Raw genomic sequence first — 23,695 nt, forward strand, 5'->3', positions numbered from 1 at the left:
AACGCCCAGTAAACACGGAGCTTTGGGCAAGGTGCTGGGGACGCAGTGACAAACAAGACCAGCGAGGTCCTCTCGTACAGGCAGAGACTGTCAGAAAGTAACTAAAGAAGCAAATAAAGAATAGGTGGTGGTAAGAAGAAAATTAAGAAATAAGAAAATAAACGGGGACGTGGTGACACGGAGGAGCCAGGAGGCTTCTCCTTAAGAGCAGACTTTTATACCTGAGGGTGATCTCCTTGTGTAGAGTGGGGGGCTCACAGCTACTTGCATTTGAATGAATATTTAATGGATTAAATCTGCACGTTAGAAAAACGTCCTCAAATCCTCAAATACGGCGTAGAAATCTTGCAAATTCATTTATAAACTTAGTAATTTCTATGTTAAAGTTAAGTTTTCAAATGTTCAGTTAGCTTATCGTTTTAAAAGACCAGGTTCTCTTAGCCCTGTTTACAAACCTAATTAAGAATCTTCAAGCATTTTAAACTGCATTTACAAATTAAATATATATGCTTCTCTCAAACCTTTCAAATGCCAGACTGGCGGCCTTACAGATCTAGCCAGCAAAACCTTCCAGACAACTTACACCCTCTTTATGATGTTAAGGAAACCCTGGTGGCGCAGTGGTTAAGAGCTACGGCTGCTCACCAAAAGGTTGGCAGTTCAAGTCCACCAGACGTCCTTGGAAACCCTGTGGGGCAGTTCTACTCTGCCCTGTAGGTTCACTGTGAGTTGGAATTGACTCGTCAGCAACGGGTTTGGTTTGTTTTTAATGTTAAAATAGTATAGATTGAATAAATGGGGATTCCTTAAACATGCTGGTAACCATTCAAAGTATAAGAAATCAAATTTACATACATTTCAAATAAAAATTATGAGTCTACCATCTATTAAATATTTAAAATTAAAATTGCAAGTGTAAAATATTAGTTTCTAACATATCATATTCCCTTAGATCACTGTTTCTCAACCTTTTTGGCTTAATGGAGAGATAAAGGACCAGATGTTTTGTTTTATAATGCACCCTCATGTCCAGCTTTACGAAAATATTATTGCATCTGCAGAGAGAATCCCGTTTTTGCAAGGAAAAATTTACTTTACATCTTTTTATGTTTAAAAAAGTCTTAAATTATTTTGGTTTTCACTAGTATTTAAAAATATCCCTTGTAGACATGAAGTGGAAACCCTGGTGGCGTAGTGGTTAAGTGCTACAGCTGCTAGCCAAGAACTCGGCAGTTCAAATCCGCCAGGCACTCCTTGGAAACTCTGTGGGGCAGTTCTACTCTGTCCTGTAGGGTCGCTATGAGTCGGAATCGACTTGGCAGCACTGGGTTTTAGACATGAAGTAACATTTTCGTCATCATGTTAGATTTAACATGGTATTTCCATTAATCAGCGTGCTTTCCTTCTGCAGTCTTCCTTTTTCCACCAACACGGGTGTACCACGAATGACACCAACGCCAAGTACAACAGCCGCACCGCCCAGCTTTACAGGGAGAGGGTCAGATCTCTCGCCTCCCAGGCAACTCGGAAGCACGGCACCGATGTGAGTCCCGGGCACGTTGGAGGGCCTCATCACGCGGTGTGTTCCTTTCGGTAGACAAAATGGTTTTTATCCTGGACCTTCTACTTTGGAACCTGCACTTAGATAGGAAGCCCCTGATCTTCTCTCTTCAGAAATGGTTTGTGGATCTGGGGTACTCGACTTCCTCAAGGCTTGGAGGCACACGTTCCTGGGTCCGTATGTTATTCCGGTGTGCTCAGAGGCCCTCTGCAGGTGGATTACTGCTTCTACACTAATGGGAAATACCAATCTTTAGCAATCGGGTGTCCAGGAGGGGAGTGAGGACTATGAAAGAAAGCCCTTTGTAGCCAGGTGACATGCTAAACATTGTTGATGTTTTTGTTCTAGCTGTGGCTTGATAGTTGTGCAGTCCCATCTCTGTCCCCGCCACCAAAAGAGGAAGATTTTTTTGCCTCTCATGTTTCTCCTGAGGTATGTATTACACTTCACATAATTTTAAAGTGTACTTTCTCTGGCACTTAAAGAGGGTACGTTCAAAATGTATCAGTTAGGATACAGGCTAAGCTGCTGTAACAAACAACCCCAAGATTAAGGCACTTGAACGAGACAGAAATTAATTTCTCATCAAAGGTCCAGAGGTAGGCTGGCCAGGGCTGGCTGAGGGATTTTGCTGTTTACCTCAAATGGTTTCCATGCTCCAGGTCAGGACCTTTCCCAGACAACGGAAAGAGGACAAACCTTCCGGGAAGCAAGCGCCCATCCTTTTGTGGAAAAAGTCTAGAGATAACACACGTCACCCTTGTTCGTATCCTACTGGCCAGATTTTAGATGCCTGTCTATCACTAGCAGCCGAGGCATGCTGGGAAAGGTAGTCTGTATCTGGAAGCCACGTGCCCATCTGAAATTATTAACAGCAGTCTGCTACAGTTCAGTTCAGAGCTGTGAAACTGATGAAGAATGCAGACGGGTTTTTTAAAACCCAAATTTTAGTAGGGGTTAGAATCTCAGTGCCCCACATAGCTGTGTGCATAGAGCGTGTCTCAAGGCTGTTGTGAGAACTGAACGAGTGAGTGCAGGTAAAGGTACCTAGTGTCTAGCACAGAGTTACCTACCAGCTGCTGCTGAGGCAACTCTGATTCATGGCGACCCCATTCGTGTCAGAGTAGAGCTGCTCTGTAGGGTTTTCAGTGGCTGGTTTGTTGGAAGTAGATTTCTAGGCCTTTCTTCCAAGGCACCTCTGGGTGGATTAAGCTCCAGCCGTTTGATTAGCAGCTGAGTGTGTTAACTGTGCTATCCAGGGACCGACACAGAGTTAGCCTTGCTGTTAGTATCATCATCTTCATCCTTGTGGTCCGAGAGCAGCAATGACAGCAATCTCCAGTCTCTCCTTGGGGTTTCCCCAAATTACTTGGATCAGGGTTGGGCACATTGTGGCTGTGGTCTCTGTGAACTAGGAGATAGTGCTGAACAGGGTAAATGTTAGCATAGCTCCAAATTCAGCTTGCCACCTGTTTTTGTGAATAAAGTTTTATTAGACAGCTACACTCATTTATTTATATATTGCCATAGCTGCTTTTGCATTAAATTGCAGAGTTGGGTGGTTAAGACAGAATGTAAGGTTTGCAAAGCCTGAAATATTTATTGTCTAGCCCTTTAGGAAAAAGTGAGCCAACCCAACCGGTGCCTCAGATGTTCTGTTGGCTGCCCTGCCTCCTCCCAGCCCCTGTGGAGTGTGGGCTCTGTTTGCTTAACTGCTACTCAGTCCAGTCTTTAAACAATTTTAAAGTTAAAATTGTATAAATTGCTAAACCTTGATTTTTTTTTTGCTATAATACTTTGCACATACAAGTTATCATTAGCACAGTAACCCACACCAGAAACAGTTATCAAAAAAGAGAGGAGCGGAACATAAAGGCTCGTTAGAAAAACACTTGTTTATGCAGCAAATATTTTCTCCTGTGTGCCAGGCATGGTGTAAAAACTGGACAAGAAACGTTGAACACAATATACGTGGTTTCTGCCCCACGGAGTTATACCCTAGAGGAGACTTGTCATTGGGTACCATCGAGTCACAGCGACCGTCTGTTACAGAGTAGAGCTGCCCCCTAAGGTTTTCTTGGCTGTATTCTGTATGGAAGCAGATGACGGAGCCTCTGGGTCGGCTCAACCCACCAACCTTTCTGTTAGCAGGGGAGACTAGAGTGTTTCAAAAATTCCTTTCTTAAAGAAAAGATTAACCAATTGCTGCCCTGTCGATGTGACTCCTGGTGACCCGTGTGTGTCGGAGTAGAGCTGTGCTCCGCAGGATTTCCGGTGGCTGGTTTTTCAGAAGCAGACCACCAGGCGTTCCTTCTGAGAAGCCGCTGCGTGGAGTCAAACCTCCAGCCTTTTAGTTAGCGGTCCAATGTGTTAACCGTTTGCACCATCCAGGGCTTAATCCTCACGTACTTCAGTTTTGCTGACTTGTCTATTCTAATAAAGTAACAACAACAACAAAAAAAGTAACAAGCTTAACACAAATCAGGTCCCCCATGAAGTCTCAGTAAAAGAGACATTTTAGAACTTTCATTTTTATTATTTTGAACTAATGAGACCAAATTCCATGAATTAATTCGATGGTTCTCAAGTTTAAGTTTGCCTTAGTTTCAAACTGTCCAGTTCCCGATGCCCTCCCCACCTCACCTGCATTTATCCACTGATGCCCTGGGGCGCAGACGGGGCAGGCCAGGAGCATTGTTAACAAGTGCCCAGGTGATTCAGAGGCAGAGGAAGACCTCTCCGGGCTGCCCAATGACTCAACATCCTCTTTCAGTGTCAACAGGCTAGGGGAGGGAATGGAAAAATAACCCCTTAATTGGGTAGTTGCTGCTTGTGTTTGAATCTCCATATAAAGGAGAGAGCTTGCTTTTTGTGTAGTTCAGCTAGTTAGAATCCTGAAGAGAAGGGATTTTATAATGAAAGATTAAAATTAGATAAAGTGACCTAAAAGCTTCCATATCAGTTCTTCATTTTTGGATTTTAACGTCATCAGCTTGTGCCTTCATCCTACCTAAGCACACTCCCTTTGAACTCCAGCATGTTCAAGTTTTGTCTATGTGTCAATTATATATAGGCCTGGTGCTGCTAACCAAAAAGTTGGCAGTTCCAATCTACCAGCCACTCTTTGGTGACCCTATGGGACAATTCTACTCTGTCCCATAGGGTCACTGTGAGTTGGAATCGACTCAGTGGTACATGACAACAACACATGTATGCGCATAGGCACTAAGGAATTTTGTTTGCTGGTAGTAGTAGTAGTAGTAGTAGTAACTAACATTTGATGAGCTCACTGCTGATTATAAAATATTTTCCTCATAACATGATCTTGTTTGATCCTCTGAGCAGCCCTGTGGGGAAGGTAGGCAGGGTTCAAGAAGCACAAGGTTCAGAATCATTCTGGCTCCTATTCCTGGTTTTGCCTGGTGTTTAGCTGTCTGACCTTCTACAATGGAAAACTCAGTTGCTGTAACCTCATCGGGTGGTGTTGTTGTTGCTGTTAGGTGCCGTCGAGTCAGTCCCGACTCATAGCGACCCCATGCACAACAGAACGAAACACTGCCTGGTCCTGCACGATCCTTACAGTCGTTGTTACGCTTGAGCTCATTGTTGAAGCCACTGTGTCAATCCACCTCGTTGAGGGTCTTCCTCTTTTCTGCTGACCCCGTACTCTGCCAAGCATGATGTCTTTCTCCAGTGACTGATCCCTCCTGACAACATGTCCAAAGTATGTAAGACACAGTCTCGCCATCCTTGCCTCTAAGGAAAATTCTGGCCGCACTTCTTCCAAGACAGATTTGTTCCTTCTTTTGGCAGTCCATGGTATATTCAATATTCTTTACCAACACCACAATTCAAAGACGTCAACTCTTCTTCGGTCTTCCTTATTCATTGTCCAGCTTTCACATGCATATGATGCGATTGAAAATACCATGGCTTGGGTCAGGCGCACCTTAGTCTTCAGGGTGACATCTTTGCTCTTCAACTTTAAAGAGGTCCTTCGCAGCGGATTTGCCCAGTGCAATGCGTCTTTTGATTTCTTGACTGCTGCTGCCATGGCTGTTGATTGTGGATCCAAGTAAAATGAAATCCTCGACAACTTCAATCTTTTCTCCATTTACCGTGATATTGCTCATTGGTCCAGTTGTGAGGATTTGTGTTTTCTTTATGTTGAGGTGTAATCCATACTGAAGGCTGTGGTCTTTGATCTTCATTAGTAAGTGCTTCGAGTCCTCTTCACTTCCAGCAAGCAAGGTTGTGTCATTTGCATAACACAGGTTATTAATGAGTCTTCCTCCAATCCTGATCCCCCGTTCTTCACATAGTCCAGCTTCTCGTATTATTTGTTCAGCATACAGATTAAGTAGGTATGGTGAAAGAATACAACCCTGACGTACATCTTTCCTGACTTTAAACCAATCAGTATCCCCTTGTTCTGTCTGAACAACTGCCTGTTGATCTATGTAAAGGTTCTCATGAGCACAATTAAGTGTTCTGAAATTCCCATTCTTCTCAGTGTTATCCATAATTTGTTATGATCCACACAGTCGAATGCCTTTGCATAGTCAATAAAATACAGGTAAACATCCTTTGGTATTCTCTGCTTTCAGCCAGGATCCATCTGACATCAGCAATGATATCCCTGGTTCCACGTCCTCTTCTGAAACCAGCCTGAATTTCTGGCAGTTCCCTGTCGATATACTGCTACAGCAGTTTTTGAATGATTTTCAGCAAAATTTTGCTTGTGTGTGATATTAATGATATTGTTCTATAGTTTCCACATTTGGTTGGATCACCTTTCTTCGGAATAGGCATAAATATGGATCTCTTCCAGTCAGTTTGCCAGGAAGCTGTCTTCCACATTTCTTGGCATAGACGAGTGAGCACTTCCAGTGCTGCATCTGTTTGCTGAAACATCTCGATTGATATTCCATTAATTCCTGGTGCCTTGTTTTTCACCAATGCCTTCAGAGCAGCTTGGACTTCTTCCTTCAGTACCATTGGTTCCTGATCATATGCCACCTCTTGAAATGGTTGAACATAGACTAATTGTTTTTGGTATAATGACTCTGTGTGTGTTCCTCCATCTTCTTTTGATGCTTCCTGCATCGTTTAATATTTTCCCCATGGAATCCTTCACTATTACAACTCGAGGCTTGAATTTTTTCTTCAGTTCTTTCAGCTTGAGAAACGCCGAGTGCGTTCTTCCCTTTTGGTTTTCCATCTCCAGCTCTTTGCACATGTCATTATAATACTTTACTTTGTCTTCTCGAGAGGCCCTGTGAAATCTTCTGTTCAGTTCTTTTACTTCATCATTTCTTCATTTTGCTTTAGCTGCTCGACACTCAAGAGCAAGTTTTAGGGTCTCCTCTGACATCCATCTTGGTCTTTTCTTTCTTTCTGGTCTTTTCTTTCTTTCCTGTCTTTTCAGTGACCTCCTGCTTTCTTTATGGATGATGTCCTTGATATCATTCCACAACTTGTCTGGTCTTCAGTCACTAGTGTTCAATGCGTCAAATCTCTCCTTGAGATGGTCTTTAAATTCAGATGGGATATACTAAAGGTCATATTTTGGCTCTTGTGGACTTGCTCTGATTTTCTTCAGTTTCAGCTTGAACTAAAAAAAAAAAAAAAAATTTTTTTTTGAACTTGCATGTGAGCAATTGATGGTCTGTTCCACAGTCGGCCCCTGGCCTTGTTCTGACTGATGAGATTGAGCTTTTCCATCTTCTCTATCCACAGATGTAGACAATTTGATTTCTGTGTGTTCCATCTGGTGAGGTCCACGTGTATAGTCGCCATTTATGTTGGTGAAAGAAGGTATTTGCAATGAAGAAGTCGTTGGTCTTGCAAAATTCTATCATTCCATCTCCGACATTGTTTCTGTTACCAAGGCCGTATTTTCCAACTACTGATCCTTCTTCTTTGTTTCCAACTTTCGCATTCCAATCGCCAGTAATTATCAACGCATCTTGATTGCATGTTCAATCGATTTCAGAGTGCAGCAGCTAATAAAAATCTTCCGTTTCTTCATCTTTGGCCCTAGTGGTTGGTGCATAAATTTGAATAATAGTCGTATTAACTGGTCTTCCTTGTAGGCATATGGATATTATCCTATCACTGGCAGCGTTGTACTTCAGGATAGATCTTGAAACGTTCTTTTTGACGATGAATACAACACCATTCCTCTTCGAGTTGTCATCCCCAGCATAGTAGACTATATGATTGTTCGATTCAAAATGACCAGTATCAGTCCATTTCAGCTCACTAATGCCTAGGATATCAATGTTTATGCTTTCCATTTCATTTTTGACAATTTCCAATTTTCCTAGATTCATACTTTGTACGTTCCAGGTTCCGATTATTAATGGATGTTTGGAGCTGTTTCTTCTCATTTTGAGTCGTGCCCCATCAGCAAATGAAGGTCCTGAAAGCTTTACACCATCCATGTGATTAAGGTCGACGCTACTTTCAGGAGGCAGCTCTTCCCCAGTTGTATTTTGAGTGCCTTCCAACCTGGGGGGCTCATCTTCCAGCACTATATCAGACAATGTTACGCTGCTATTCTTAAGGTTTCTGCTGGCTAATGCTTTTCAGAAGCAGACTGCCAGATCCTTCTTCCTTGTTGGTCTTAGTCTGGAAGCTCAGCTGAAACCTGTCCTCCATGGGTGACCCTGCTGGTATCTGAATACCGGTGGCATAGCTTCTAGCATCACAGCAACACACAACTGACAGATACGTGGGTGTTAGAAAGCATAATCAGGGGAAGAGGAAAATCATATCACATTGAGCATTTGCAGGTATTGGTGAGGTGCTCTGTGTTCCTTGTGACAAATAATCCTGCCAAAAACACCATGGGGGGATTGTCATCCCCACATTCTATAGAAGTCTTATGGAAAATAATACAGTGTATAAGACTTTTTCAAAGTAGGTAATAGATTATATCTTATTGTGATCTGTTACTACTGTTTAACATAGAACTAGATATAAAATATGCATGATTAGCAGCTGAGAAATGTTAGGAGTAGAGATGGTGGGCTTAAAAAAAGAAGAGAAATAAGAACACTGTGGTATGGATTAGAGTTGGAGATTTTAGTATGAATTTATGTTTATTGTGGTGTGTATACACATATGCGCAGAGGTAGAGAACCGCACCACGAGGACTGCAGATAGAGAACTAATTACAGATATTTATGTATACATGGGTTTGTGTACACATCTGCACACAGGAAATACATGTATGTAAATATACCTTATATATATATATATACAACATCAGCTGTGTCTATTGAGAGAGCCTAGAAGGAGTGACACTGCAGTACAACAAACACACTCAGCACCCAGATCTTGGTACCTACGTATCCTTCTCCAATAAAAGGAATCTAGAAGAAATTGCAAATTCTAGGGTTGGGACAGGAAAAAGGAAAGATGAACCTGGAGCATCTTGTAGTGCTAGCAAGTAAAAAAGTGCTTTAAAAGAAAAATGGTGGCGGGGAGCACGTCAGAAGAACTGAGGGACCAATCTGAAAGTGCTCTCAATAATCAAAGCTGGAGCAGTTTGAACAAAACAAAATAAATAATGATAAATGGGATTATAACCCAAAGAATAAAATAAATATTTATGAGTGCATACTGATATAAACAAATGATTGAATAAACAACTACGTAGATGGGCTAGGGTTGGGGTTATCATATATTTAGTATATAGATAGACGCCCTGGTGGCACAATGGTTAAATGTTTGGCTGCTAACCAGAAGGTTGGTGGATCGAACCCACCAAATGGCTCCGCAGGAGAAATCGTTATGGCTATTTACTCCCAAAAACGTTACAGCCAAGAAAACCCTATGGGGCATTTCTACTCTGTCACATACAGTAGCTATGAGTTGGAGTCGACTCAACAGCACCCAACAACACAACAATATATAGATAATCCCTCCTTTAAGAGGTTTGGGAGCCCTGGTGGCACGGTGGTTAAGAGCTACAGGTGAGCTACAGCTGCTAACCAAAAGATCAGTAGTTCGAATCCACAAGCCACTCCTTGGGAACCCTATGGGGCAGTTCCGCTCTGTCCCCTAGGGTCGCTATGAGTCAGAGTTGACTTGATGGCAACAGGTCAAGTTTTTGGTTTTAAAAGGTGGAGTTTAACTCCTCTCCCCTTGATTGTGAACTGGACTTAGTGACTGGCTTCCTAAGGCTAGAATATGGAAAGGGAAAAATGGCAACTTTTCAGTGGAGAAAACTGGCAGTCACCACCTTAACCAAGTTGACCAAAGTTAACATCACTAGTGATAAGCCATGTTGACATGATGCAACAAGAAGGACACCTCACTTCAGTGGTATTCTTCCCCCAAACCCAGTCTAATTATGAGAAAACATCAGACAAACCCACTTGAAGGACAGCCTACAAAGTACCTGACGAGCACTCTTCAAAAGTTTCAAGGTCGTGAAAAACAAGGAAAGACAGAGACTGTCACAGACCAGAGGAGACATGACAGCTGTGGGATCCTATATTGGATCCTGGAACAGAAAAAGGACATGCATGGAAAAACTGGGGAAATCTAAATAAAGTCTGGAGTTTAGTTAATAGTATGGTACCATTGATAATCTCTTAATTTTGACAAATGTGCCACGAGTGCGTTAACACTAGGGGAAGCTGGGTGAAGAAAGGTATATGGAAAAGCCCTGTACTATCTTTTTAAGTTTCCTGTAAGCCTAAAATTATTCCAAAATAATAATTTTATTTAAAAAAGAAAAGAGGAAAAATAAGGAATTTGAGCATTGATACAGAGATTTAAGAATAGACGTGTTTTAATATTGGAGCTCTTTTGGCACAGTGGTTAAGAGCTTGGCTGCTAACCAAAAGGTCGGCAGTTCAAATCCACCAGCCACCCCTAGGAAACCCTTTGGGGCAGTTCTACTCTGTCCTGTGGGATCGCTATGAGTTGGAATCTACTCAGTGGCAGTGGGTTTGGTTTGACTTCATTTGGTTTCCCACTCAGGCAGGTAAACTCAGAAGGCGACTATTGAAATTGTTGGCTTTCCCCCTTGCTTGGACTTGTTTTTGATGATTGCTTTCTTGCTTTGTTTGCCAATGACCTTGCTTCAGGTGAGTGGCACAGCCTGGGCATCAGCACAGCCAGAACTGTTGTCTTCGACGCCAAAGGCCGTGGAAACCACTCCAGAAAATAACGAAGGTAGAGTCTTTAGAACTTCCATACAATGCGATTATGTGATCCAGTGGCCTACAGTGCAGCTAGAAACGTAGCGCTTTGTATGTTGACGGGGAAGGAGGTCCGTGATAGATGGTACAGTGGGGAGAAAAGGTTACTGAACATGGAATACGATCTCCTTTTTTGTAAAAACAGAAGCAAAAACATACGCAGAGAAAACGTTCTGGAAGGAGCATACCAAATTGTTAATTGTAGAATGAAATTACTGAGGATTTTGACTTTCTGCTTGATACATTTCTGACGTGGTTGCATTTTTATGAGTAAGTGTTACTTTTATAATCAGAAAATGAGATTTCAATGGAAAAAAACCATTCTATAGATAGTTGTATCTAATGATTCACATTTGGTGACTTTCTTTATTGTAGGATTGTATTTATTATAAATATATCTATATTGCTCAAGTTTTAAAAATCACTTATATGAATAACACGGATCAAGAAGCTAACTCTTTCTGTTTTAAAACTGAACATCTTTATTTTAGTGAGAATGCTGTTGGGAATTACCAACAAGAATGTAACTGTTGACAAACTTGTGGTGTGTGACACCGTGAGACAGGCTTTCAGCACTATCTGAAAGTGGAGCCATGGAGAATGTTGTAAAGAATAACAGCGGCTTCTTTTATCTTGAATTACAGGCATAAAGATGGGAGTGTCTGAGATTTCCAGCCAAAACCCAATTTTAGAGTTCCTGTTTCTCGTTTTACTGGTACAGGAGCAGGCGTGTCAGTGGTCAGGATAAGAACCTCTCACATCGTGCAGAGGAGTGGATTATTCAGTAAATGGAGTTGGGACAGCTGTCCAGCATTTTGGGAAAAAATAAAATAAAACAGAATTCCTTCCTTACTCCTTACACCAAACTAAATTCAGTTGGATCAAAGACTTAAATAGAAAACATGAAAATATGACGGTACCAGAAGAAAACGTGGGTGAGCTTTTCTGTAATCCTGGAGTAGGGAGGGTCCTTCTATGCATACTCAAGTCTCATAAAAGGAAAAGATAAATAAATCTGCCTATATGCAAATTTAGCATTTCTGCTCTAAAAAATTACTTTAAAGCCAAGACAGATGATCAACTGGGAGATATATTTTGCATTTACATACAGACGAAAGGCTTGTTGCCTTAATGTGCACGGAACCCTGACGTGCCTGGTTCTGTGTGATTCACAGCCTGGGATTTTATCACCTTTTATCTTTTATGCCCATGGCCTTAAATGCCTGCAAAGAAGACGTATACAAACCTCTAACTGGATTTTAGCTTTTTCATTTCTTAGAATCATGCTACAATGACTGTAGGTTATGTATCTTATAAAAGAACAGAAGATAATTTGACTGTTGTTACCATGACAACTTCAGAGCATAAAAGGCCTTTGAGATTGAAGGGTACGTGTCACGGAAGATACATTTAACCTCTAACGGCCAGATGACTCAGTTTGTTTTATTAGCAGAAACCTAAGGTAACTAAATACGGAATAAGATGTTAGTCTTTTAAACACTTTTCCTGAAGAGCTTCTTCTAAAAGATTTTAGCGTTTAGAATTCTGTGTCCTCTCGTGCCTGCAACAGCACTTTCCTCTCGCTTCTCCGTCAGCGTTTCTCTTACGCAGCTGCTAAGTAGGGGCACCTGTTGTCACAAGGCTTTACCCCGATTTCATCTGTTAGCTCTGGGTGACGCGGTGCAGTCTTGATGAAGGATTACGAAGAGAAGAAATAATTTTCTCGAATAGGATCTGGGGCATGAAATCCTCCACTTTGTATGCTCTTGTTCCCTGATGTCTTTCAGGGTCCAGAGCAGTTCCTGGCCCCTAGCAGGTAATCCACTATACACCACTCAGGGACCTTAGAATTGCTAACATTAAAATGCTTATAGAATCTGTATGAGAAAGAACTTGTATCCAGAATATAGATTTAAAAAAATTAAAAAAAACTCTTCCAGTTGAACAATAAGAAGACAGACAACTCAGTTAAAAACTGGCGAAAGATTTGAACAGATACTTTTCAACCAAAGATATACAAATGGCTAATAAGCACATCCTCCTAGGAAGTTGAAAAACAAGCCCCCGGTGAGATAACCCCTACACTCCATTGCTGTTTTATTGCCGTAGAGTCAGTTCTGACTCCTGGAAACTCCATGTGTGCAGAGTAGAGCTGCATCATAGGGTTTTCAAGGCTGTGACCTTTCAGAAACAGATTGCAAGGCCTGTCTTATGAGCACCTCTGGGTGGGTTCGAACCACCAACCTTTCAGCTAGTAGTTGAGCACTTAACCATTTGCACCACCCAGGGACCTTAGAAGAGCTACATTTTAAAGACTGACAGTACCAAATGTTAGTGAGGCTGTGGAGCACCTGGAACTCTCATGCGTTGCTGGTGGACAGGTAAAACACTGTAACCGCTTTGGAAAAGAGTGTGACAGTTTCTCATAAATTGTAACCCAGCAATTTCATGCCTGTGTATTTACTCAAGAGAAATGAAAACATGTCCAAAAAAGGACTCGTTGACACATGTTCATAATGGCTTTATTCATAGTAGCCCCAAACTGGAAAGAACACAAATGTTAATTAACGGTACGTGGATGAACAAATTGTAGTATATTCGTATACTGGAATACTGCTTAACAATAAAAAATGAATACCGATACATACAACAACATGAATGAATCTCAGAGACATTATGCTGAGTAAAAGAAGCCAAACAAAAAGAGTACCTATTGACATTTTATTTATGTCAAATTACAGTATCAGTAAAACTCATCTACAGTGATAGAAAGCAGACCTCTGGTTGCATGGGGCCTGGGGTTGGGGTTGGGAAGACTGACTGCAGAGAGGCATGAGGGAACTTTTTGGGGTGATAGAAATCCCCATACCGTGATTGGTTATACAGATATATAGGTTTTTCACAACTCATCAAAGTATACACTTAAAGTGTATGTAAATTATGCCTTAATAAAGTTAATCTTTAAAGTAACAAAATAATAAAAATAGCACAATTTCTTCTTCTTTTTTTTTTTAATGAAGGCTAAATAGATTTCCTAACCAGGATCATTTTTTAGGTAAACTAGAAAACAGGGCAGATTTTCTGGCAACTGAAAATTTAGGTTTCTATCCCTGATATGTTAGAGTTCCCACATAGTGACATAAATGTTGTTGTTGTTAGGTGCCCTCAAGTTGATTCCGACTCATAGCGACCCTACGTACTACAGAGCGAAACACTGCCCAGTCCTGCGCCATCCTCACAATCATTGTTGTGCTTAAGGCCATCGTTGCAGCCACTGTGTCAATCCAGCTCATCGAGGGTCTACCTCTTTTTCCCTGACCCTCTACTTTACCAAGCTTCATGTCCTTCTCCAGGGACTGCTCCCTCCTGACAACATGCCCAAAGTATATGAGACGTAGTCTCGCCATCCTTGCTTCCAACGAGCATTCTGGTTGCACTTCGTCCACGACGGATTTGTTCGTTCTTTTGACAGTCCAGTACACCCAACACCGGGTATATAGTCTGCATACGAACCAGATATCTCAGGTTACTTCAAGACACCAGATCATCGGGTAGAATTCCCAACGATATTAGTTAGAAAGACCAGTAGCATTTATACGTATAAAGCTACTATATAAAAAATATGTTTATTTTAATGGACTTAAATTTTTTTGTTGTTGTTGTTGTTGAGAATGAATATACACGCAAAACATACACCATTTCAGCAGTTTCTCCATGTACAGTTCAGTGACGTTGATTACACTCTTGGAGTTGTGCAACCATTCTCACCCTCCTTTTCTGAGTTGTTCCTCCCATTAACATAAACTCACTGCCCCTAAGTTTCCTATCTGATCTTTCAAGTTACTATTGTCAGTTGTTTTAATGGCCTTTTAAATCAGATTTCTACTAATGCTAAAATATAATATGGAGCTAAAAAGAAAGATGGCCTCTGACAACATTGGAGAAGATGCTCGTATTGAGCAAGTTGTACGGAGCATTATGTCTTCAAAAGCAGGTCGGCAAGTCTGGTTCCTGCATTGACATCCGTGTGCTTCACTTGCAGGTGGACCTGAACAAGGACCGAGTGTGGAAGGTCTGAATGCGCCAACCAAGGCTGCTTTAGGTAATGACGGCTTCTGGGTTAAAGAGTGAGCTCATTAAGAAAAGAAGGAGCAGTGTCTGTGTGTCCTGCCTCGGTGTCTTATAATTTATAGAGTAGTACAGCATCGTGACTAAATCTATTAGTGAAACTTTATTAAACCAAAAATGCTGCTGAGTTCCAGCCAACTCGATGACTAGAAAATACAGCAGCCTGGATACCTACCTGAGATTGCTGTCGCTGCCTTTGGTTTGCTGGTTTATGTTCCCAACAGAAAGCCTCACCATTCCTCTTTACTCAAGAACTCTTAACATTTTCTTCTCATTCTGATTTTACAAGAAGTGAACTTAATCTTTCATTTTTCACTTTTAGGAAATTATAATTTGAAATGGGTGCTTATTGCATTGCATTCATTGGAAAGCAGCTGCCTGGATGAAAATACCTACAGTATTAGGGATGTCCCAGACACACTCATCATGTATTGGACGGGTAGGGGTTGGGAGCAGTTATGTGACCATGACAGTACAGATCTAAAGAAAGTGACGGGAAGAAAGTGGCTGTGGATATCTTTTTCACACTTGAAATGTAATGATGTTACTCTCTCACTAGGGCTAAAGATTTTAATCTTTTGTTGTTTGTGGTTTTATGATGCCTTTTCCCCTTAAAACATGTTCTTTTCTTTGTTAAAAAAAAAAATTAAGACTTTATTCTTGCTGGGTCTCTTAACATAATTCTAAAAACAGAACATGCTACCTATGATAAAAATTTACCCAGAAGGTGATTTTCAAGGAGCTTTCTCTAAAAGCATGATATATTTTTGTGTCATTTATAAAGTACTGATGATAAAATAATAGGCTATTTCTTATTGGTTAATATGATAAAACCAGTCTGTACATGAAGGTGAAAAAGCACACCACTAGCTGCCTTAATTGTATGCATAACGCCTGGATGGCTTTGCATTATAAAATAACTTTAACTGGCAAGTTTGTTTTAATAGACATAAAAAATGCTCCTCAAGAAAGCTCCAAAGTGTGAGCTCAGGCTTCCCACCTTGCTCTCTCGGACCATTTTTTTCTCTTCACTGTGGTGTTCAAAAAACATGTTCTCTCTGACAGTGCAGCGTCCGCTGCACCGAATTACAGCTCGAGCGTGTCTGAGTCCTCCGTCTTGACAAAGTTCTGTTAATCTAAAATACACTCGGAGACTTGAGTCTTCTGGGTGACAGACGAGTGTGGAAACTGTGAGAGTCTTGTAAATAATAACATTCAGTATCTTAGAAATTTTTTAAGACTGCACTAAAAATAGAATAATTATTTATTATTTCTAGTGGCCTGACTTTTTTATTTTTGTCTTTTGGCAGAGGTTTCTTCTATCATTAAAAAGAAACCAAATCAAGCTAAAAAAGGAGTGAGTATTATGTGTACAGTGTTTGGTGTGTCAGCTATGAAATACCTTGTTCTCAAGAAAGCCACTTCTGTCATTTTACTTTATTTACATTTTTTCTTTTGAGCCGTGTTATAATCAATGTGGCTTTGATGAAGAGTTGTATTTTGTTCACTGAGGCGAATGTAATACTTAGTGAATATTTTCTAGACCAAGTGTATAACATTTCTTCCCACCCCAAAACCCACTGCCGTCAAGTCGATTCCGACTCATAATGACCCTGTAAGGACAGAGTAGAACTGCCCCATAGAGTTTCCAAGGAGCGCCTGGTGGATTCGAACTGCCGACCCTTTGGTTAGCAGCCGTAGCACTTAACCACTGTGCCACCAGGGTTTCCAACATTTCTTCAGTCTACGTAAAACACTAAAAAAATAAAATTAACCAAGGCCCCCTGGGAGGTTCAGTTGTGTTTATGTTTATATATGCGCTAACGTTTTGCGAGGCTAATGGGCTGTCTGGTAAGCTTTCAGACGCAGTGAGGAATTGAAATGTGTGGGCTCTGGAGGTGGGTGCTAGGGCTTGAATCCCGGCTTCGCCACTTACTGGCTGTGATCTCAGCCAAGTCACATAACTTGCATGAGCTTCAGTTTCCTCATCTGTATAAACGGGGGATAATAATAATCCCAGCTTCACAGAGTTGTGAGGACCACACAAGAAAACGCCTGTGAAGTGCCTGTCACAGTGCCTGGCCTGCGGTAAACCATAATGAATGTGAGCTGTGGTACAAAAGTTTTCAAACCGTTTGGGGAAACTATAATCTTACGTATCTTCTAGCTTGGGGCCAAAAAAGGAAGTTTGGGAGCCCAGAAACTGGCGAGTAAAAGCTTTAATGAAATTGAAAAACAAGCCCAAGCTGTAGATAAGATGAAGGAACAGGAAGACCTTCTGGCCCGGGCAGCGCCTAAGGAAGAATCAATGTAAGTTTAATTTATAGTAATACGTTTTCAGTAAGAAAACTATTAATTAAACAACTCTGAGATTTGCTTTCCAAGTGCCAATTATTATTTTTAAGTGTGTGTGTGTACGTGTGCAGAATTTAACTTTATGAAGAAAACTAATATTGCATTGGTGTGGAGAAAGGACTAGAAGGGAGAGACTAGTGGCTAGAGAGAGGAGTAACAGTTCCAGCTGGAGCTGAGAGCAGGACCAAGAGGTGTCAGTAAGAAGGGAAAGAAAGACTGGTATCAAGACGCATTGACACCCGAAAAGATGCTGGCCATCATCAGTCACTTGAGAAATGCTAGTCAAGACTATAAGGAGATCCCACTTCACACCCACTAAGCAAAAACTCCATTGCAGAGTTGATTCCAGCTCAATGACCCTATAAGACAGAGTGGAACTACACTGAAGGGTTTCCAAGTCTGTAGTCCGTACGAGAGCAGACTGCCACATCTTTCTCCTGCAGGGTGGCTGGCAGGTTCGAACCACCAGCCGTTTGGTGAGCAGCAGAGCACCTAAGTACTGTGCCACCAAAAGACAATAACAAACGTCGTCAAGGTTGTGGAGAAGTTGGGACCCTCATTCATTGCTGGTGACAGTGTAACATGGTACAGCTGCTACGGAAAACAGTCTGGCCGTTCCTCAAAACGTTAAACGGGGTTACCACATGCCGAGCGATTACACTCCCAGGTATAATATCAAAGAGAAATATGTGCACACAAAAACCTGTACAGTACACAAGTGTCCTTAGCCGCATAATTCATAATAGCTAAAAAATGGACACAACCTAAATGTCCCTTGACTGATGACTGGATAAACAAATGTGGTCTGTCCACAATGGGATATTATTTAGCTGTAAAAAGAAATGTGCTGATACACGCTACAACATGGATGAACCTTGAAAACATGATGCTAAGCAAAAGAAGCCACAGAAAAGACTGCGTATTGTATGATTCCATAGATACAAAATGCCCAGAATAGGCCAATACATAGAGGCAGAATGCAGTGGTTAAGCAGCCGGCTGCTAACCGAAAGGTCGGTGATTGGGACTCACCAGCTGCTCTGCAGGAGGGAGGGTGGCGATCTGCTCTCATAAAGATTACAGCCTTGGAAATCCTATGGGGCAGTTCTGATTGGTCCTATAGGGTCGCTATGAGTCAGGGTCAACCTGGCGGCAACAGGTTTTGTTTTGTTTTGGTTTTTCATTAACATTGAACTTGGAGCAACAGCACTGTAACTGATTCCTGAATGAAGTTTATCTAACAGGCACATTTTCCCTGCAAGGCACAGCACAGCCTTCTTGCGCTTAGAGCACTAGACAGCCCCTCAGCGCTATGTACGGGGGCCATTTTAAACAGTAAAGGCACAAAAATGCGAAAAACGTGACACTGAATAGACCAGGGGGAAGAAAAAGGACACTTGTTCACAGTATATGAGAGCTGAAGCAACAAGGCAGAGCGTCCCAATTTTTCATCACCCTGCCCATGTCTGCGAATGACCGCAAAAGCACTACAGGTATTGGTATTGGGGTTCTGAGTACATTCAGTGAGTAGGCAAATTTCAAATACGGAATCCGCGAGTAATAAGGATGGACTGTAGCCGTTTAAGGCTCGTGAGAAGTTTTCAGTTGTGTTGGAAACAATGGAAATACGGCCCCCTGGAGACTGAGTGTGCTGGGTATAAAAGACCACAGGAGCAGAGAAAGTAGGGCAGATGGAACACAGAATGCAGAGCCAGCTTGGCTCCTGTTTGACATGTATGTTTATTTTACTTGTATGGCATTTTCTCTTATTTTCTTGTGTATTTTATCATAGTTTTAGTTTTGAGTTACTACAGACTATAAAAAACCAAACCTGTTGCCATGGGGTTGATTCATAGCAGCCCTATAGAACAGAGCAGAACTGCCCCATAGGGTTTCCAAAGACCGGCTGGTGGATCTGAACTGCTGACCTTTTGGTTAGCAGCCTGAGCTCTTAACCACTGCACCACCAGGGCTCCACTACAGACTCCGAGTAAAAGAAAATAATAGGACCTATTTTTTGAGACTGTTTTGAGGCTTAACACAGGTCATGCTCTTTAAAGCGCCTTGAACAACACCTGGCACGTAGAAAGTTCTCAGTCAATATGATTTCTTACTACTCATTCTGACACTTCCCTAAGTGGAATTCACAAGGTAAGCCGAGATGATTTGAAACGGACAGACCTTTCTCATTGTCATTCAGCTCACAGAACATAGGGGGCAGCACTAAACTGTATTTAGGTTAAATATGCTTTACATAAAATGTACTGTTACAAAGTTCACTGTATGTTCTCTTATTAGGCTAGATGTTTAACCCTGGAAAAAGGGAAGAGTTAAATTGAGTGTTTCACTGGCTCCTCTTGGTATTTGGCAGTGGGCTCTGTCCAGTTTGCTCTCACGTGAGTTGGTGGTGGTGGAGGGGTTATCACAGGTGATTGGTTACCTTGAGTTTTCCCAGAGTGTGTAAAATCAGACGCCTGATGGAAACCAGAGCTGGACTGTGGAAAGCAGCAGTTCCTTCGCCAGGTAAGGTGGGTGGAGACGGATGAAAACACACCGACTTAGGGTACTAATTTTATAAGCAGTGCCAGCCTGCGTTTGCCCTTCACCAGGAGCCGTTTGATACATCATAAAGGCAAGGGGCACATGATGGGTTTTCATGAATTTGACTTGAAACCCACCCTGGCAATTTCCTGGGTTTTTTCTCTTGGTCAGAACAACTTCACCACTGTGTCTTAATCCCTGTCACTGCCGCTCAGACCCACTGCAACTCAGGTCACCACCAAACCAGTGCTGCAGTGGTCTAGAGAAGCTACGAATGTTTTATCCTTAAGACATGAGAATGTTATTCTTCTGCAAGTTCGTTCTTTTAATGGAAGTAAATAACGTTATTTCAGTTTGGGTGGCTCTCAGTCGTAGCATTGTTTCATTTCTTTTCTTTTTTAGTTTCTCGTTCAAAAATATATACACAAATTGTTCTGTGACGTGGGCTGCACTCCCGCAGTATGTCAGCACTCTCCCTCTTTCCCTTTCCATGCTGGTTTCCCAGTGTCCATTCGTCCAGTTTTCCCCTCCCTTCCTCCCTCAGGCCTTGCTTTATGGGCTGGTGTTGCCTATGTGGTCTCGTATACTTGATTGAATAGAAACCCCGGTGGCATAGTGGTTAAGTGCTACGGCTGCTAACCAAAGGGATGGCATGTTCGAATCCACCAGGCGCTCCTTGGAAACTCTATGGGGCAGTTCTACTCTGTCCTATAGGGTCACTATGAGTCGGAATCGACTCGACGGCAGTGGGTTTATACTTGATTGAACTAGAAAGCACATTCCTCCTGTGTGGTGGTGTTTGTTTTATTTAAAAAAAAAAAAAAAAAAACGCCCTCAAGTTGATTCCGACTCATGGCAAGGTATGGCTGATGGACTTGAACTGCCGACCTTTTAGATAGCAGCTGAACGCTTAACCAGGGCTCTGCTTGTTTTATGTTGTTGTTAGGGGCTGTCGTGTCAATTCTGACTCATAGCGACCCCATGTACAGCAGAATGAAACATTGCCTGGGATTCTCCAGTCTCTGTAGGGCCATTAAGTCTGGTCTTTTTTTTTTTTTTTTGGTGAATTTGAATTTTCTTCTACACTTACCTCCCACTCTTTCTGGAACCCTCTGCTGGGATCCCAGTCAGAGCGGTGGCAGCATTGTTTCCTGTACCATCGGCCTGTGAAACTAAACCACCCATGCAGTGTCCCAGTCCTCGCCCTCTGGCAGTTTCTCAGCTGTCCTCAGAGGCTGTCTGTGTGCCTCAGATGGCCGGAAGAGCAGGACGGGGCAGCGCTGCTGCCTGCTTTCTGAGAGAGGTGCCAGGGTCTGCTTGTGTGGCCTGACCATCCTGCATCCCTCCCTCGAGCCTGGGTGGGGAAGAGCTGCTGCTGAGAAACCTGGTGTTTTGACTTTTTAACACCATTAGTGCTCCCACGGCGCTGCAGTGAGCCTGGCTGCTAAGGCACGTGCTTTAGCGGGTGATGGCCCAGCCCGGGGTCACCTGTTCTAGGAAGTAAAACTGTCCCATCTCATGTCTTTCTAACAGAACTCACCTTCTGTGGGAGAATCTATTGCTGCAGCCAGGCCTACTAGCGATTGTCAACGGGATATAGTGTTTTCCTCCAAAATTGACTTGGAAGAGTTATTTGCTGAGAAATAAAATGGGTCTAGTGCTATAATCTGTTCTGTAGGAATAATAGCAAAGAAATAAGGCGCCAGATTCAAACAGTCCAGAGAAATCCTGCCTACTCGGTAAAGGAAGGAAGCAGCAAGAGCAAGACGATTTTTTCCTAGTAAGAACTCTGCTGTCATTCCCTTTTGCTACCCAGAAATTTCTTTATGTTCTTATGGAGTTTACACTGTGCCTTTCTTAAGAGGAGCTTGTGATATTTTACATATTGTTATAAAATGAATAATGACTTAGAAATCCTTATAAGGTAGCACACTCAGAAATGTTGGTGCTATGTTACTTACATGATACAATACTGCCCTTATTGCTAATATAGGCATAGTTTTCTTCATGAAAAATTAAGCATTTATTGCATTGTTTAGAAATCTGAAAGTCAGGATGACGTTTTATATATCTTTTTACACTTTTGGTGTATTATTCGTAACAGGTATTTGATAAATAGATGATCAGTGACTGACTGGTAGTGCTGAAGAAGCTATTGGCTGAGGAATGACTGATTTAAAATGCTCTTGGGAGCCTGATTACATAAAGAGACCCTATGGGAAAGTCTTTTGTTAACTGAAGAGTCCTTTTGCAACTTAATTTATCTGTAAACATATTAAGTCAAATTTATATAGTTATCTTAAATCAGAGCAAACCAATGAGATCTGCCTCCAGCTTTTGACAAGTAGTATGGCATTGTAGTAATATGTTAGTACAAGTAAGAAATCCCAATTGTTACTGTCAGGCATAGAAATAATTTAGGTAATGTTACATTGTTATCTAGTAGTAGGTAACAAATTATTATTACGTGCTGATAGGTAATATGAACTAAACTTGAACAGTAATACATGTTCAGCCACAACCAAAAAATGGCTGTGAACTCATTCCAGTTGTCTTGAGGGTCTACTCTACAAAGACCAGTAGAAAAAAAATGCCAGATGTCTTCATGATTGTTAATTATAGAAAGAAGCACAAAGCTAAAAGTATAAATTACATGTTTAATTTTGCTTCATATTTTAACTCAAGAACACAGGGATAAAGGTAAATTAAGGAGCGTTTGGTTTGCCTCACAGTGTTTCCTCGCTACGATTGGCCTATAAGGATCTTGAAATTCAGATGAAGAAAGACGAAAAGATGAACATCAGTGGCAAAAAAAAAATAGAATCAGAGAGACTTGGCATGGGATTTGGAAACTGCAGAAGGTATGTGAGTCTGTGCTCTCTCGGATTTCGGAATTTAAACCAGCTTGTAATCGTGAATGTATTTTCCTTGGGCCATGTTAATTTCAACTCTAGACGCATTTTCTTGTTATCCCTTGCTTTCTTTAATTGTGTTGCTTTACTGTAATATTTAACAGAGCATGAAAAATTCCAAACTCGGCTCTCAGAGAAAAAGAGCCAGGACTGACGTTATTGAGCACAGACTGGAGCGGATGCCGCAGACGTCACTATATATGTTGATTGTGTTCCGTGTTCTTAGTTAACAATCTTCAAAAGGCTGAATATTTTTAAAGACTTACACCCCCAAAACGATTACTGCTTGTGTTAACCCCACTAGTTTATTTTTGTTCAGAGTATAGATTTTAAAAATTCCTTCTTTGGTGAAAGCAGAAGTCTATATGAACTATGTTTTCTTTTTTGTTTCTTCAAGTGCCATTTCCCATTCAGTGACTTCTGACATGCAGACCATAGAACAGGAGACACCCGTCATGGCCAAACCAAGAAGAAAGTACAGCGAAGACAATGACGATTCGTATTTTACTTCCAGCTCAAGGTAATCTATTACAAACCGTCATTAAAGTCTCACTGGGAAAAACAGTGACTGTTATGGACTTACTCATTTATTTGCATTAGGAACAAGCACAGAAGAATTTTACTTCATTGTTTTTAAAGCTTTGGCTGGAGCCAGGGCGGTCCTTTAGAATAAAAATTGGGGAAACGTTTCTAAGTAGACGATGTTTGGTAGTATTACAGTGTTCCATAATAAAATCAGCAACCAAGGGTCGAAATTAAAGGTAGAAGAGGTGTGTTTATCTGAAAACATGAAATTGGAGAGCGATGCAAAATCCTGGCGGTCTGCGTTAAGTCATTTAGTCTTAGCAGACATCAGCCAGCAGTTGGACATTTCACGGCTGTGCCTGAGGGCTCTGGCAGTTTCTTCTGTTTCAGAATAGCAGCTCCAGGAGTTTCCACTCGGCAGACTAGAGTATTAAACTCTGTGTGCGCGTGCTGCGT

At 41.6% G+C, this 23,695-nt stretch overlaps 1 protein-coding gene across 1 annotated transcript in view; it reads left to right on the top strand.

Moving 5' to 3' along the window:
• Window positions 1-23,695, top strand: part of ARFGAP3 (ADP ribosylation factor GTPase activating protein 3) — a 73,401-nt gene that overhangs the window by 17,951 nt on the left and 31,755 nt on the right. Inside the window, exons 4-11 of the mRNA XM_003419722.3 lie at window positions 1,412-1,543; window positions 1,910-1,993; window positions 10,666-10,753; window positions 14,822-14,881; window positions 16,218-16,264; window positions 17,075-17,217; window positions 22,535-22,663; window positions 23,112-23,234. Of these exons, the coding sequence (XP_003419770.2) occupies window positions 1,412-1,543; window positions 1,910-1,993; window positions 10,666-10,753; window positions 14,822-14,881; window positions 16,218-16,264; window positions 17,075-17,217; window positions 22,535-22,663; window positions 23,112-23,234 (806 nt within the window). The remainder of the gene's footprint in view (window positions 1-1,411; window positions 1,544-1,909; window positions 1,994-10,665; window positions 10,754-14,821; window positions 14,882-16,217; window positions 16,265-17,074; window positions 17,218-22,534; window positions 22,664-23,111; window positions 23,235-23,695) is intronic.

The sequence above is a fragment of the Loxodonta africana genome, chromosome 4 (assembly GCF_030014295.1).
Source record: "Loxodonta africana isolate mLoxAfr1 chromosome 4, mLoxAfr1.hap2, whole genome shotgun sequence".
Taxonomy (NCBI): Eukaryota; Metazoa; Chordata; class Mammalia; order Proboscidea; family Elephantidae; genus Loxodonta; species Loxodonta africana.